The sequence below is a fragment of the Macrotis lagotis genome, chromosome 1, assembly GCF_037893015.1.
Source record: "Macrotis lagotis isolate mMagLag1 chromosome 1, bilby.v1.9.chrom.fasta, whole genome shotgun sequence".
NCBI lineage: Eukaryota > Metazoa > Chordata > Mammalia > Peramelemorphia > Peramelidae > Macrotis > Macrotis lagotis.
The window spans coordinates 562,526,768-562,540,875 of NC_133658.1; the positions used below are offsets into that span (position 1 = coordinate 562,526,768).

Genomic DNA, 14,108 nt, shown 5'->3' on the forward strand with positions numbered 1-14,108 from the left:
ATACAATTCTTCCCATGCTCCTCTGTACTTTTCATATTCATCCTTTCCAATAAGGTAGCAATATTTCATCACATTCCTGTACCACAGTTTGTATTTTGTGGGAATATTGTTCAATTTCTTCCTTGCAGGATTTCCTGTGTGGTAAATGACCTGACTAGTTGACTGTTCAAAGTTCTGGCTTGGAAAAGTCTGAGGATCATATCTGACCATTGATTTTGATCCTGATTCTTAGAGAGTTAAGGATAGATTTTATGGGCATTTTCTTTGAACACCAGTTTCTTGAATTATGGGAACATAGATTTAGAGTTGGAAAGGGTCTCAGAGGTCATCTAATACAATATCATATTTTAAAAATGAGGAAACATTTATTAAAAAGTCTCAAAGGTAGTAAATAGAAGAGTTGGAATTTGAATCAATTGTTCTTTTCATAGAATAATATAAGCGCTATTATTACTGGTTTTAACCCAGTCCTTGTTGACTGTCTGTATCTTGAAAATAGTCACTTGTTTGACATGCTATATTGTGGGTTTATCTTCCTCCTCCTTATATTCATTAGATATATCAAGGAAGAGATTCCTATTATCTATGCTTAGCTGGGAGAGAGATAAGTGGTAAAAAATCATAGTAAGAAGCAATATGTAGGCAATTTATCCTACTCTTTTTCCAACTAATGGAAGGAACAGGAGGAAGAATAACTGAGAAAGCTTCTTAAATTGCCTCTATTAACAAATGGCTTATATTGAGTAAAATCCTGTGAAAGTTAACATCTAATTGACTTGCTGGCTTTCACTCTTCTTTGGAGCAGGTCTTAGCGTGTAACTATTTCCTTGGTTAAATGAATATATCTCTTCTAATAGACTCGGCGAGACATTATGTGATGGAACCCCTGGAAATCTGACTACGTAGTGGAAAAGACCTGGGTACATGGCTGTGACATATACTGAATGTGAGACCTGGGGCAAGTTACTTAACCTTTGACCTATACAATCCCCTAAGACTATAAGCTCCAGAGAAGAACAGAAATTTTGGAAGAAATTTTCTCATGTAATACCAATAAAATCATTGGTCCTCATAACTATACTAGGTTCTGGGACAAATGATAGAACTTGTCTTTAATATTTTACATTCTTATTGGGAGTGAAAGGCATGTTGCATGTAAAATTAAAATATCATTAAACATGTAGGAACAAAGTGGCCTGAGGATGATGCAGCATGAGATTCTTTTAACTGGATTTGAAGAAAGGATTCATGCAGGAGGTAGCATCTAATTTGAGTCTTGAAGGAAAAAAGGAGAATTCAACAGAAAGTAATATGTGGAGAATTTTATGTTGGGTAATGCAAAGAAGGCAAATGTATAGACATGGGAGAAGGCAAGTCAAGATCAACCATTGAAAAGTTTGACTAGATTTGTAAGGGATGGTCAATTGATGACTCTTGTGTTTTATCCTAGGAAGTAACATGGTTATACCGTATCTCAGAAAGATTGCTTTATAGAAAATGGATTAGAAATGGGAGAGATTCAAAGGAAATGTATAGACACTCTATTTGTAATAGCTGGGATAAGAGGTGACAAAGGTCTAAACTATGGTGGCAATCATAGAAGAGAATGAAGAAGAGGGATATTCAAGTAGATTGAAATAAAGGCAGAAACATGTATTGGAGCCAGATTTTGACAGGTGGGTAGATCAGATGCCAGACCATCGGGTTTGTATTTTATTCTGAGAAGTACTAAAGATTCCCCTCCCCCATTTATTATGTCCTGCCATGGCATAACTAACAGGATGAGAAGCAATTCATTCTTTTTTGTTCCCTTGTCTCCTCTCCTCCTTTCTCTTTAATGTGGACCATTATCATTTTCTTCTTCCTTTGACAAATTGCTGTAACCCTATCCTCATCCCATCGTGAACTGGTGGGAAGAAAATGGTCCCCTAGACACTCTGTAGCCATGATTCTAATGCCCTGATTCTTGAAGCATCTGCTCCACTCTCCAGTTGTACAGCTGTGTCTGGTGCTTCCCTTAGGCAGTGATGGTGGTGTCAGGGGTTCTGTTTACAGAGGAAAACCATTCCCTCTTCTGTTTAGATGAAAGTTCCAATAGAAGCAGAGGGCCATCTTCATGAGTCAGTCAGTCTTGGTTCTCTGATGCACTCTAGTTTGGTTTCTAAGAGATAGTATAAATGTGAAAGACAAGCTGACCTTCTGCAGGAGATCTTTGCTGGCCCCCAGCTGCTAAGACTTTCTCCTTTTTGGACCTCCTTCCACCTCCTCTCTGTCTTTCTTGTACTTAGTTGTTTACATGTCAGCATTGTGCAGGTATTGTCTTTTGCACTTCTTTGTTTCCCTAACCCTGAGAATGGTGCCTGATGCCTAGTGTATGCTTAATAAATAAATACTTATTGATTGACTTCATTGGTGAAAATTCTGGCATGAGTTAAAGAAGAATTTATTGGGATGTTTATTACATGGCTGACAGTCAGTATGCATTATTTATACATAATAACCCTGTAGATTAGTTTGGTTTTTATTCAGTTGTTTTCAGTTGTGTCCAACTGTTTGTGACCCCATTTGGGATCTTTTTGTAAAGATATCGGAGTGATTTGCCATTTCCTTCTCTTGCTCATGTTACAGATGAAGAAACTGAGGCAAACAAGGTTGAGTGATTTGCCCACGGTCATTCAGTTAATAAGTATGCTTCAGACAGGATTAAAATTCAGTTCTTCCTGATTCTGTGTCTCATACTCTTGCCTAACTATGCCAGCATTTGTCAGATACTAACCCTCTAGGGACTGCCCCTGGATGCGATGGAGAGGGTAGGGGGGGAGGTCTCCATTTCAAGGAGGGTTCTTGGTCCATCTTCAAACCTGATCTAAGTCTCTATAATAGTCTTGGAGTCCCTGGTATCTAGAGGTAGAGCAGAGGTTTCTAATCTGGGGTGCTCAAACCCCCAGCGATTGAAAGGCATGAAAAATATTTGATTAATAACTTATCTTATTGAAATTAATCAATTGCATTTTATAAGCATGTGCACATAAACTCTAGAATGTGTTTCCTTTCATATTGAGTAGGAGGTTCAAGAAGTTTTACTAAAAAGTCAAGGGTTAAAGAAACTGAAAATGTTTGAGAATCCTTGGAATAGAGGATGGAGAGTGAAGTGGTATTGGGAAAGTGAATGGAGAGTCCTATACCTTGGCAGTTTCTGGGATTTAAGAGTGATAAGCTGAAGCAATTCTTTGGCATGGGAAGAGGGGAGGAGGAAACTAAATGGGTAGAATTTATCTGTAATTCACAGAAGAGTTTCAAATGTGGCTCTTAAGTATCTGCGAAGATGCTCTGTCTCTTCCTCAGTTTGTCATTTCCACCCCCACTAGCAGGCAAGCTTAAATATGCTCCCATGTTTATCCCCAGGCTGGTGGGGGAGGAAGCGGGCATTGCCACGTGGTCCCTTCCTGGGCAGCAGTAAGTAGCAGCACTTAGCTCAGTGGCAGATGAGCTGGGTTTCCATGGAGGAGGAAACCTTTCAGTTTGTGAAGTATTTTAGGGTTCTGCCTGGGAGACATTTCCCAAGTTACATTAAGCATTGCAATTAGTTCCATCCTTCTAAACCTTCTGATCAACAGAAAGACTGAGGAAGGCTTTCTTCTGTCCTGTGCTTCCACAACAATAGGTCACCTTTATATAGCGCTATTATAGTTTAAAAAATTCTTTGCTCTTAATAATCTTTCCTCCCTTGAGACCATAGTAAAAGTGTTCCTATCATTTTTACCAATGAAGAGGGATCAATGTGTTATAGTGGGGAAAATACTAAGAATGGCATCAGTAAGACCTTGGTTTCAAATTCAGACTAATATTTTCTGACTATTTGACTCAGCTCAAGGCATCTAAGTTCTTTGTGCCTCTGGCAATGACCTGCTGCTTATAGACTAAAATCAGAGGCAGGTTTCAGTCTTCACAATGAAGAAACCAGAAATCTTTGTCTTCATTTATGGATGGAGAAACTGAATCTCATGAAGTCTAAGTGGCTTATATAATTCCATACTGCTTAAAAAAGTTGGAATCAGAATTCAAACATAATTGTCTTGACACTAATTCTATCATCCTTTTTTCCCCTTAAAAAGTTGTATTTATGTTTTGGGGATTATTTTTGCAGCATTGTCATTTCTCAATAACTCCTCCTGTAACAAAAAGAGAAAAAGGAGTCACATTATATTTACCACGTTTGGGAGATTATAAAAATTCTGCATCAGTAATCCATAAAATTTTGATAGAGAGGAGGGGAATATATATATATATATATATAGATAGAGATAGAGATAGAGATAGAGATAGAGATAGAGATAGAGATAGAGATAGAGATAGAGATAGAGATAGAGATAGAGATAGATAGATATATAATCAGCAGTCTGCTGGGATCAGAATTTGTCATTGCATTAATCTAATTTCTGATGGTTTTTAGTATTGTTTTCCTTTACATTATGGAATCTTTTGTGCTTATTGATTTCTTGTTGTTTTTTTTTTTTTTGTGGAGTTTCCCCCCCTTAGAATCACTTGAAATAGTGACAACCAACTCTTCCCAAGTTTCTTTAATCTTCTCATATTCATTGTTTTGAATGGTCCGACAAAATTCTATTACACTCCAGTATTATAATTTATTCAACCATTTCCCTATCAATGGACACTATTTTGTTTTTCAATATTTTGTCAGTACAAAAATTACAGCTATGAATATTTTGACCTATATGGGATTGTTTTCTTTCTTTGACTTCCTTGTTGTATTTTTATGCTCAGTATTTGGGATGATGGACAAGTACATTTTAGTCTTTTTTCCCCCATATATCCCAAATAATTTTTCATGCTGGTTGGATTAATTCATAGGTTTAATATATTTAATTTAGTTTTTTTGACCCAAAAGGGTCAGATTCAAGAGCAATGGATAGAAATTTCAAAAAGACAAATTTACATTAAATTTTTTTTAGGTTTTTGCAAGGCAATAGGGTTAAGTGGCTTGCCCAAGGCTACACAGATAGGTAATTATTAAGTGTCTGGGGCTGGAATTGAACTCAGGTTCTCCTGTCTCTCGGGTCTGTGCTCTATCCACTGTGCCACCTAACCACCCCAAATTTACATTAAATTTGAAGAAAATTTCCTAATATTTGGAAAGTGGGATGGGCTACTTCAAAAAAATGGTGTGTTCTTTTACCTTGATGATCTTCAGGCAGAGACTGAAGGAACATTTGTCAAATATTTTGTGGTTGGGATTTCTATTCCTATATCAACACTGGGATCCCTTCCAGTTCCCAAATTCTGTGATTGGTATGAGGTGAAATCTCAGAATTTTTTAAATTTGCATTTCTCTTAGTCTTGATGATAAGGAGTATTTTAGTTATTTATTTTAATTATTTTAGTCTAACATTCTTTCCACTCCATTATTCTGCTAATTCTTCTTCCCCCTCAGTTCCCTCTATGATTTGGATAGCCTTCCAGGGAAATATAACCAGATTCTGGATGTCCTCTTGTTTTGTTTTCTGCTCTGTAGGATTTCCTCCAAAAACATAGTAGGGCAAGCCACAAAATTTAAAATAGCCTGTGAAGAACTCTACATTCTTGGTTATTTTACCCTTTTCCCCTGGATGTTCTTCTCCTTCAAGTCTTTTTTATATACTCTGGGCCACACCTTTAGGGATGATTCTAAAATAATTTCTGAAAGGCAATGTGGCATGGTAGATAAAGAGACATCTTTGAAGCCAGGAGGACCTTGGTTCCGGTGTGACTTTTGACACATATGTGTGTGATCTGGGCCAAATCACTTTTTCTCTCAATGTTGTAGATTAGCAATAATCAAAGTTTTTGGTTTCAGGACCTCCTTAACACTTAAAGAGTATTGTGTCTACCCCCAACAGCTTTTATTTATGTAGGTTATATCAATCAGCATTTGCCATATTAAAAATTAAAATTTTAACATTATTATGAAAAATATGCTTGGCTTCAAGGATTCCCTGAAAAAATCTCAGGCAATTTAAGGGGGTACTAGCACTATACTTTGAGAAATGCTACTTTAGACAACTCTCTAAGACTGTAAGTTGCAGAGGAGGGTGCCAACCTGTGCTAGTGCAGGGAGCTTTCTCCCACTGGGAGTTCCCTAGACCAGTGAAATCCCAGAGGCCCATTTCAGAAAACAAGCAAAGAACTTTATATTGCCCTATTGCTTCCTTCAGGTGGTTAGTGGAAAATGAAAACAACCAGTCTTCTAAGAGTTAAGAGGATGGAATCATGCACAATTCATCCTAAAATAGAATAAGTAGCTCTGAAATAAAAACATTTTAGACCGAGGGTTTTATTTGAAAGGATCGGTACCCAGTATGATATGTGAAAATTGAATGCAGTGGGAGACTTTTTTTAATCTGTCTATAATTTCATTTATATTTGCTTTCTTCTTCTCCATTGTTATCATCACCTTGACTATACAAATGAATCACAGAAAATATGTCAGAAGTGGGAGGAAAATAATGACTAGACCAAATCTGCTTGTGCTGTGAATAAGAGTCAGAAAGATTTGTATTTGAATTCTATCTCCAAGAGTTAATAGATGTGTGACACTAAGCACATGGTTTTCCTCACATGTAAAATAAGAAATTTGTGAGAAACTCTGCACTCAATGATCTCATGATCTTATATATATTCCTTGTTAAAATATCTTTGAAATGATAAAACCAGGGACAACCAAGTCAGGGATAGCTACCCTCCACTCAAGCAAGAGATGAAAACCAATTTCTTTCCTTGGTTATTGATGAACTAGCTGGGTGAAACAATTTTTCTGAAAGCTATACTATACAATCAGACTGAATCAGTTGCCTTGGTGATCGCAAAGTCTGGTTCAATTAAAATATAACTAATTTTGTCTTACTTTAAGTGCAGGCAAATTAGTAATTAAAATTGCTTCATTTTTCATTAAAGTCTGCTCAGATTTTCTTGGTTCTATATTTGTCCCAAGTGTCAAATCATTACATGGTAAGTCTCTGCTTTAGTAGTCTCATCCTTTCTTGTTTTAATACTATTTGTCCTTGTAACAACAAATATCCCAACATTCAGTTGGGTTTGTCTTCTTTGAGCATTCTTTTTTAGGAAATTTCTGTCTCTCTGTCTCCCATATTTTCATAAAAAGTACAAAAAGTATTTGCAGTTTTGGCAGTGTGGAACTCACAGGATGAAAACTCTCTCCACCAATGAAGGGAGCATCCAGTTTATGACTTAGCTAAGCCTGGGACCATATTACTCAATATCTCTGGGACTCAGTTTCCTCTTCTGGAGAGGGTTGATGACCTCCCACTAAACACCCTACTAGCTCTCATCCTGTAATTCAAGGGTGGTCTTTTAAGACATTTTTCAGAGGTAAATGACTTGTCCAAGGTCACATAGGGTAACTATAAAAAGCTAATCTGCCTGACTCAAAATCTAGCATTCTATTTCCTATTCCATGTTGTCTTCTTATCCTTTGGATTTTATTTTCTTTCCTTTGCTGCCCACACAGTTCCTTCTTTGCCATCCCAGCACTTTCTCAAATTTCAATATCTCTTCAGAGATCACTTTTCATTTTTGAAGCCAACAAAAGTATGTTAATGTTACTGGGTCTCAGGATCACTATTTGGAATAGGGAATCTTGAACTGTTATTCCTATATGTTATCTTGGTTATTCTACCTCATTTCTAACTCCAAATTCCATTTTCCCCCTTCCATTGGTTCTTCCCCTGTAATTCTATATTCCCAATGACTGAGCCCAGTAACTGGATTTGGTAGCCCCTGATATAAAGAGGGCATTTCAATACCTTCCTTTAACACCACTAGCAGCAGACTTAGGTTTTCCACTTTAACTTTTGTCCTCATCTTTCCACTCCATCCCTCTTTTGTGCTTTTCACTTTGCTGTAAACATCACATGAGTTTCCCCCTACATCTCCTCTAACACTGGGTCCATCTGTCACCAGGGAAAGGGGAGTGGGGGCTGGGGTAGGGGGAGGAGAACAGGCTACTTTTCTCCAGTTATGTCTTCCACCATTTGGAGGTCACTCAGTCTCTCCAGTTACCTCCCTCTTCCACCCCCATCGCACACACAGCATCTATTTATTGTCTCTATTGTTCAGCTCTCTTGAAGCAACATGAACTACAGAAGTCAATCCTTGGATCCCAATGAGTTCTTTCTCTCTGGTACAATCTGGACTTAGAGTCAGATGAACAAAATTAAAAGCCCATTTAAGATGACAACTAAATGCTTTAAACATCTAGGAATAAACCTACCAATGCACCTAGGATTTCTATAAACCCAGAATAACCCAGAATAGCAAAACAAATCCTCAACTTCACATACACAAATGGATAGACCTTTCAAAGTTTAAACCAAGATAGGCCAACTCCAGAAATCATCTGGGATATCTCTATTCAATTCCATTTCTTCTCTCCATTATCCATCATTGAAGAAGTAACTTTTAGGTAGGAGATACATTTTGTTGTAGTATAAAGAATACTTGGAATGAGGACACTGGATTTGAATCCTGATTCTGATGTTTAATTGATGTCTCATTGCTATTGTTCAGTCATTTCAACCTTGTCCTCATCATGATCCCATTTGGGGTTTTCTTGGGAGATACTGGAATGCTTTGCCATTTCCTTCTCCAGATCATTTTTTTTTAAGTTCTTGCAAGGCAGTGGGGTTAAATGGCTTTCCCAAGGCCACACAGCTAGGTAATTATTAAGTGTCTGAGACCGGATTTGAACCCAGGTACTCCTGACTCCAGGGCCGGTGCTTTATCCACTACATCATCTAGCCACCCCTCTCCAGCTCATTTACAGATAAGGGAACTGAGACAAACAGGGTAAAGTGACTTGCTCAGGGTTACACAACTAGTAGAGTCTCAGACCAGATTTGAACTCAGGAAGACTCTTCTTCCTGACTTCAGGCTTGTCTCTCTCTGCACCACCTCTCCTAGCTGGCTCTCATAGCTGTGAAACCATGAGCAAATCATTTCACTTTTCTGTGCCTTAATTACCACATCTGTAAAATGGGAATAATAAACATTGTACTGCCTACCACTCAGGGTGAGAAAAATGCTTTGTAAATCTTAAAGCAGTTTATAAAGCTGAGTTATTAATTGGTATTAGTATTTTAGATACTTTTCTAAAATTTTTTTTCAATTAATAAGAATTTACTTTCTCTCCCAGCTACCTCCCCATCGCTCTATTGGGAAAATGAAAAGATAAAAATACTCACAAATATACATAGTTAAGGAAAACAAATTCCCACTTTTACCATATCCAAAAGTATATGTTTCATTATGTCTATTTAATCCATCACCCTTCAGTCAGAAGGGGAGTATTCTTATCACTCCTCTGGAATCCACAACTGGTTCTTGCATTGATTTTAAATCTTTCAAAGTACATTTTTATAGTATTGTTGTAGTAGTATAAACTGTTCTAGTTCTGCTCATTTCCCTTTGCACAATTTATGTATGTCTTCCCAAGTTTCTTTGAAACCATCCCTTTCCCATTTGTCATTTCTTTTGGTGCAATTACATTTATATATTATTCAACTATTCCCTGATTGAAGGATACCCCTTTGGATTTTAGTTCTTTGCCACCATAATAGAAGCTCCTTGTGTATTTACTATTATTATTATTATTAATGAATCCTTTTTATTTTATCTCTTTGGGGATCTAGACCTGGTTGGCAGCTATTATTATAATTAAATAATCAGGCAGAGGCACTTCAGCCTGTCCCCAAATGAATAGACTTTTCCCCACCTTAGACTTTAACTTCTCTGGGCTTCAATTTCCTCATCTCTAAAATGAGAGTGTTGGCCTCTGAGGTTTTTTCCCTAACTCTCAATCTATGATTTTAGAAATATGTCAGAGCAAGTGGAGTCCCTGTGCTCAGGAAAGACACTGGGATGTGTTAGCCCTGCCACCTGCTAATTATTTGGAATGTATTATCCACATAACAACTGTGAGCTGATTAGAAGCAGTGACTGGGAACTAATTAGAATGACCCAGTGGCTGCAAACTGATTAGGATTTCTTACTTGAGGTCTGGAACGTGCTACCTTCTCAACCCAGGAAGTCCTGTCCATCTTCTGAAGCTTTTAACCTCAGAAACACTTTGTATTGAAAATGTCACTGGGACTTGGAAACCTGCCAGTCATCCAGTCTTGCAATGGAGGCAACATCCTCAACTTCCCTTTCTCCCTCACCCTCCATATCCAATCTCTTGCCAAGGCTGACTGTTTTACCTCTGCAATGTCTCTTCAGTATTCCCCCTTCTCTCCTCTGATGCTGCCACCTCTCTTGGATTGTGGCAGTAAGCCTGCTGATTGGTCTGCCTCCTCAAATCCCTCTTCTCTAGTCCATTCTCTTTTTTATCAGTTAAGGTGATCTTCCTAAAATGCCAACTGACCAAATTCCCTTCAGGCCCATTTTCACCATTCTACCCCCACCCCACCCCCCAAATGCAATGGCTCCCTATCACCTGTAGGATCAAATATAAGACCTGCTGGTATCCAAAGTCCTTCATCAATTGTCTTCCCCCACACAATTTTCCAGTCTTCTTATAGAACCTCTTACAGCTTCTTCCCTCATTCACTCTGTGATGAAGTGACCCTGATCTCTTTACTATGGATCCCCCCCACCCCATTTCTACCTTCTGGTTTCCTTAGCTTCCTTCAAGTCCCAGTGAAAATCAACTTCTTGCTGTGGAGTTTGAACAAAGTGCAAGGACTATTCCCTTTAATTTAGGGGAAAAAAAGATAGCTTATTGTCTGATCTTGTTACCTCTTAGACTTCTCTTCTCTTTAAGGATATGATTTCTCTCTCATCACACCCAATTGGAACAAGGTACAACATGGAAACAAAGACTGACAGAGTGCTTTCTGGGGGGGGGGGGGGAGGGGGGAGGGAAGCAAGATTGGGGGAAATGTAAAACTTAAATAATATCTTTAATAAAAATAAATTTAAAAAAATCAACTTCTACAGGAAGCCCTTTCCAACCCCTCTTCATTCTAGTGCCTTTCTTCTGTTATTTCCAATTAATGTTATAAATAGCTTGTTTGTATGGAGTTGTTTGCATGTTGTCTCTGCCATAAAACTGTGAGCTCCTGTAGAGCAGGGATTGTATTTTTACTTTGCTTTGTATACTTAATATACTTAATATAGCATAGGCAAACTATAAGCACTTAATAAATGTTTATTGATTGACTGTCCTACAGTGAAATATGGGTATTTCAGTTTTCATCCCCAGTAGTTTAAATCTGTATCGAGAGCAGCTAATTGGTGCAGTGGATAGAGCACCAGCTCTGGAGTCAAGAGGACCTGAGTTCAGATTCAGCCTTAGCCACTTAATTACCGAGCTGTGTAACCTTGGGCAAATCATTTAACTCCATTGCCTTGCAAAGACAAAACCAAAAACCAACTATATTGAAATATTTGAAGCACTCTGTATATTTGGCATGAACTTCCCTAGGATTATCTACCATGACCAGTCTAAAGGTTTTTTGTTTTGTTTTGTTTTGTTTTTCCTTCTGGAAATTCAATCAGATCAAATCCCAAATCTTTGTTTCTTTCTGTGAAATGTATTTTAATCTGATCCTTTTGTTGATGTATTTCTAGGAAAGGACATGGCTGCTGTGCAAAGGACCTTGATGGCATTAGGCAGCTTAGCTGTCACAAAGGATGATGGTTGCTATAGAGGAGAACCATCATGGTTTCACAGGTAAAAAACCAAAATCCCAAACTTAATATGTTTGAGGCCAGAGAGAAACCTGGAAGGTTAAAAATCTTAGCTGATATTTACCTAGGCCCCAAAGCATGCATTCCTCTAACATACAAGTATCACAAATTTATTGAATTACATAGTTGTAATTCAAATTACATAATATGACACCTAATGAAGGAATCAGATGCAAGCTGGTCATTTGGGAAGACATGTAGGATCACTGAATTATTGACTTGGAACTGAAAAAAATTCATTCATTTTACAGGTGAGGAGACTGAGGCTCTGAGGCATTTAGTAATTAAGAAGTGGAATTGAGATTTGAACCCAAATCCTCTGATTCCCAAGTGGTACAGAAGATGGAGACTGGGCCTAGAGTGAGGAGGACTCATCTTCCTGAGTTCAAATCTGGCTTCAAATGATTACTAGCTGTGTGACCCTGACTGAGTCATATAACTTTGCCTCAGTTTCCTCATCTGTAAAATGAACTGGAAGAGGAAAAGGCAAATGGAACCTTCAAATGAGGTTTTATATCAAATGGACATGACTGAAAAATGACTGAATAGCCTGATTCTAAAAAGCCGATGATCTTTCCCCTCCCTTTCTTGCATCCTTAGATATTCCCAACTGTTTCTTCTCTCGAAGTTGATAGGGATAAGGTGACATGTAAGTTTGGTTTGAGTACCAAAATGTATTTTGATCTTAACTCAAGTAGCACCTCTTGTTAGAACTTATTTTTAATTTTCTATTTAATAAGATATATGGCCTCTGTTGTTGTTGTTGTTTGGCTGTATCTACTTTTCATGACCCCATTTGGTGAATTCCTGGCAAAGATTCTGGAGCAGTTTGTCATTCTTTCTCCAGCTCATTTTACAGATGAGAAAATGGAAGCTAACAGGGTTAAGTGACTTACCCAGGATGACAAAGCTAACAAGTACCCAAAGTCAGATTTGAACTTCCTGACTTCAGGCTAGTGCTCAGTCCTCTGTACCACCTAGCCCATGGTCTCTATTTCCTCACCTCTAAAGTGAGATTCTCTGATCTACTGGTGATCCCTGTTTTTTAATTTAGGGCAAGCTCCTTTTCATTTCCCCTAAGATCTTTATGGATTCCAAAATAATGAGAGTAGTCTTGAGTTAAGGGTGGCTATGGCAGTGAAATTATTGAACTACTCATGTGTGTGTGTGTGCGTGTGTGTGTGTGTGTGTGTGTGTGTGTGTGAGAGAGAGAGAGAGAGAGAGAGAGAGAGAGAGAGAGAGAGAGAGAGAGAGAGAGAGAAGAGAGTGTGTTGGAAGATGGTGGTGGGAGGTGGTGGATATTACTGCAGGTTTTACCACCCTCCTTCATAGGAATCAGGGAAAATCTTGAAAAGGGTGGGGTGAAGAGAAAGGATGGTGGTGTCAGTCTTCTGATAAATTTTTGAAATCTGCCTGTAAGGTTCTGATCTTCCTGCTAAGAAGTTGTTATAATTTATCCAACATTATCTTGAGATTCTCAAAGTAAAAGGAATAAGCTTTAAATAACTATGGAAATAGTCATAATGACATTTCACCTTCTTTCCTCTCTGTCTAGGAAAGCTCAGCAGAACCGGAGAGGGTTTTCTGAAGAGCAACTTCGCCAAGGACAGAATGTAATAGGTCTACAGATGGGCAGCAACAAAGGAGCATCTCAGTCAGGAATGACTGGGTATGGGATGCCGAGGCAGATCATGTAAACACTTGGTGCCTCTTTCTCTAGAGAGAGGATGAGAAGTTCACAGCATGATCTCTCTTTAAAAACATGTAGTTAACTACCTTCCAACCTGCTCCTCTTATTCCACAAAAACCTCTCTCCCCTTTCTTGGTTTTTGCAAATGTTGTGTTTCTGCTGAGAATCCATATTTCAAATCGCTGCCACCCAGTGTTCATTTCTGAACTATGCAAAGATGTCCCTGCCTCTCCTGGAAGCACTTCCCTACCCCTACTTTCCCATCTAGTACTTTATTTATTTGGTTGTCTATTTATTTGCCAGCAATTTCCCTATTGTTCTTAGGTATTCACCTAATTAAAAAAAAAAAACCTTGCATCTAGAAGTGGAAACCTTCTTTATTTTAATTTTTACTTGGGCCAAGGTTGTTTCATAAGATCACAGGGATTAAAACTAAAAGGAATCCTCAGAAATCATCTAGTATAGCCCCCAACTTTTATACTTGAGAAAGATGAAGTCCAGAGAGAGGAAAGGGTTTTTTCCCAATGAACATTATTATTAGGTGACTGCTATGGGTCAGACCCTGTAGTAGGTGCAAAGGATTATTATTTTTTTCTTTGCTCTAGACCTGCAGTCTTACTGATGTAGGAAGCTTTTGATATAGTAATTTTAGAAT

The 14,108-nt window shown here is 38.1% G+C and overlaps 1 protein-coding gene across 2 annotated transcripts in view; it reads left to right on the forward strand.

Moving 5' to 3' along the window:
* Positions 1 to 13,802, forward strand: part of TAGLN3 (transgelin 3) — a 36,863-nt gene extending 23,061 nt beyond the window's left edge. The window contains exons 4-6 of one of the 2 annotated variants that reach the window (XM_074214484.1): positions 11,644 to 11,746; positions 12,364 to 12,412; positions 13,319 to 13,407. In XM_074214484.1, the coding sequence (XP_074070585.1) occupies positions 11,644 to 11,746; positions 12,364 to 12,409 (149 nt within the window). In that variant the 3' untranslated portion in view covers positions 12,410 to 12,412; positions 13,319 to 13,407. Of the gene's footprint in view, positions 1 to 11,643; positions 11,747 to 12,363; positions 12,413 to 13,318 lie in introns of both variants that reach the window. The other variant, XM_074214483.1, reaches the window with a different exon arrangement.
* Positions 13,803 to 14,108: the final 306 nt, after the last annotated feature.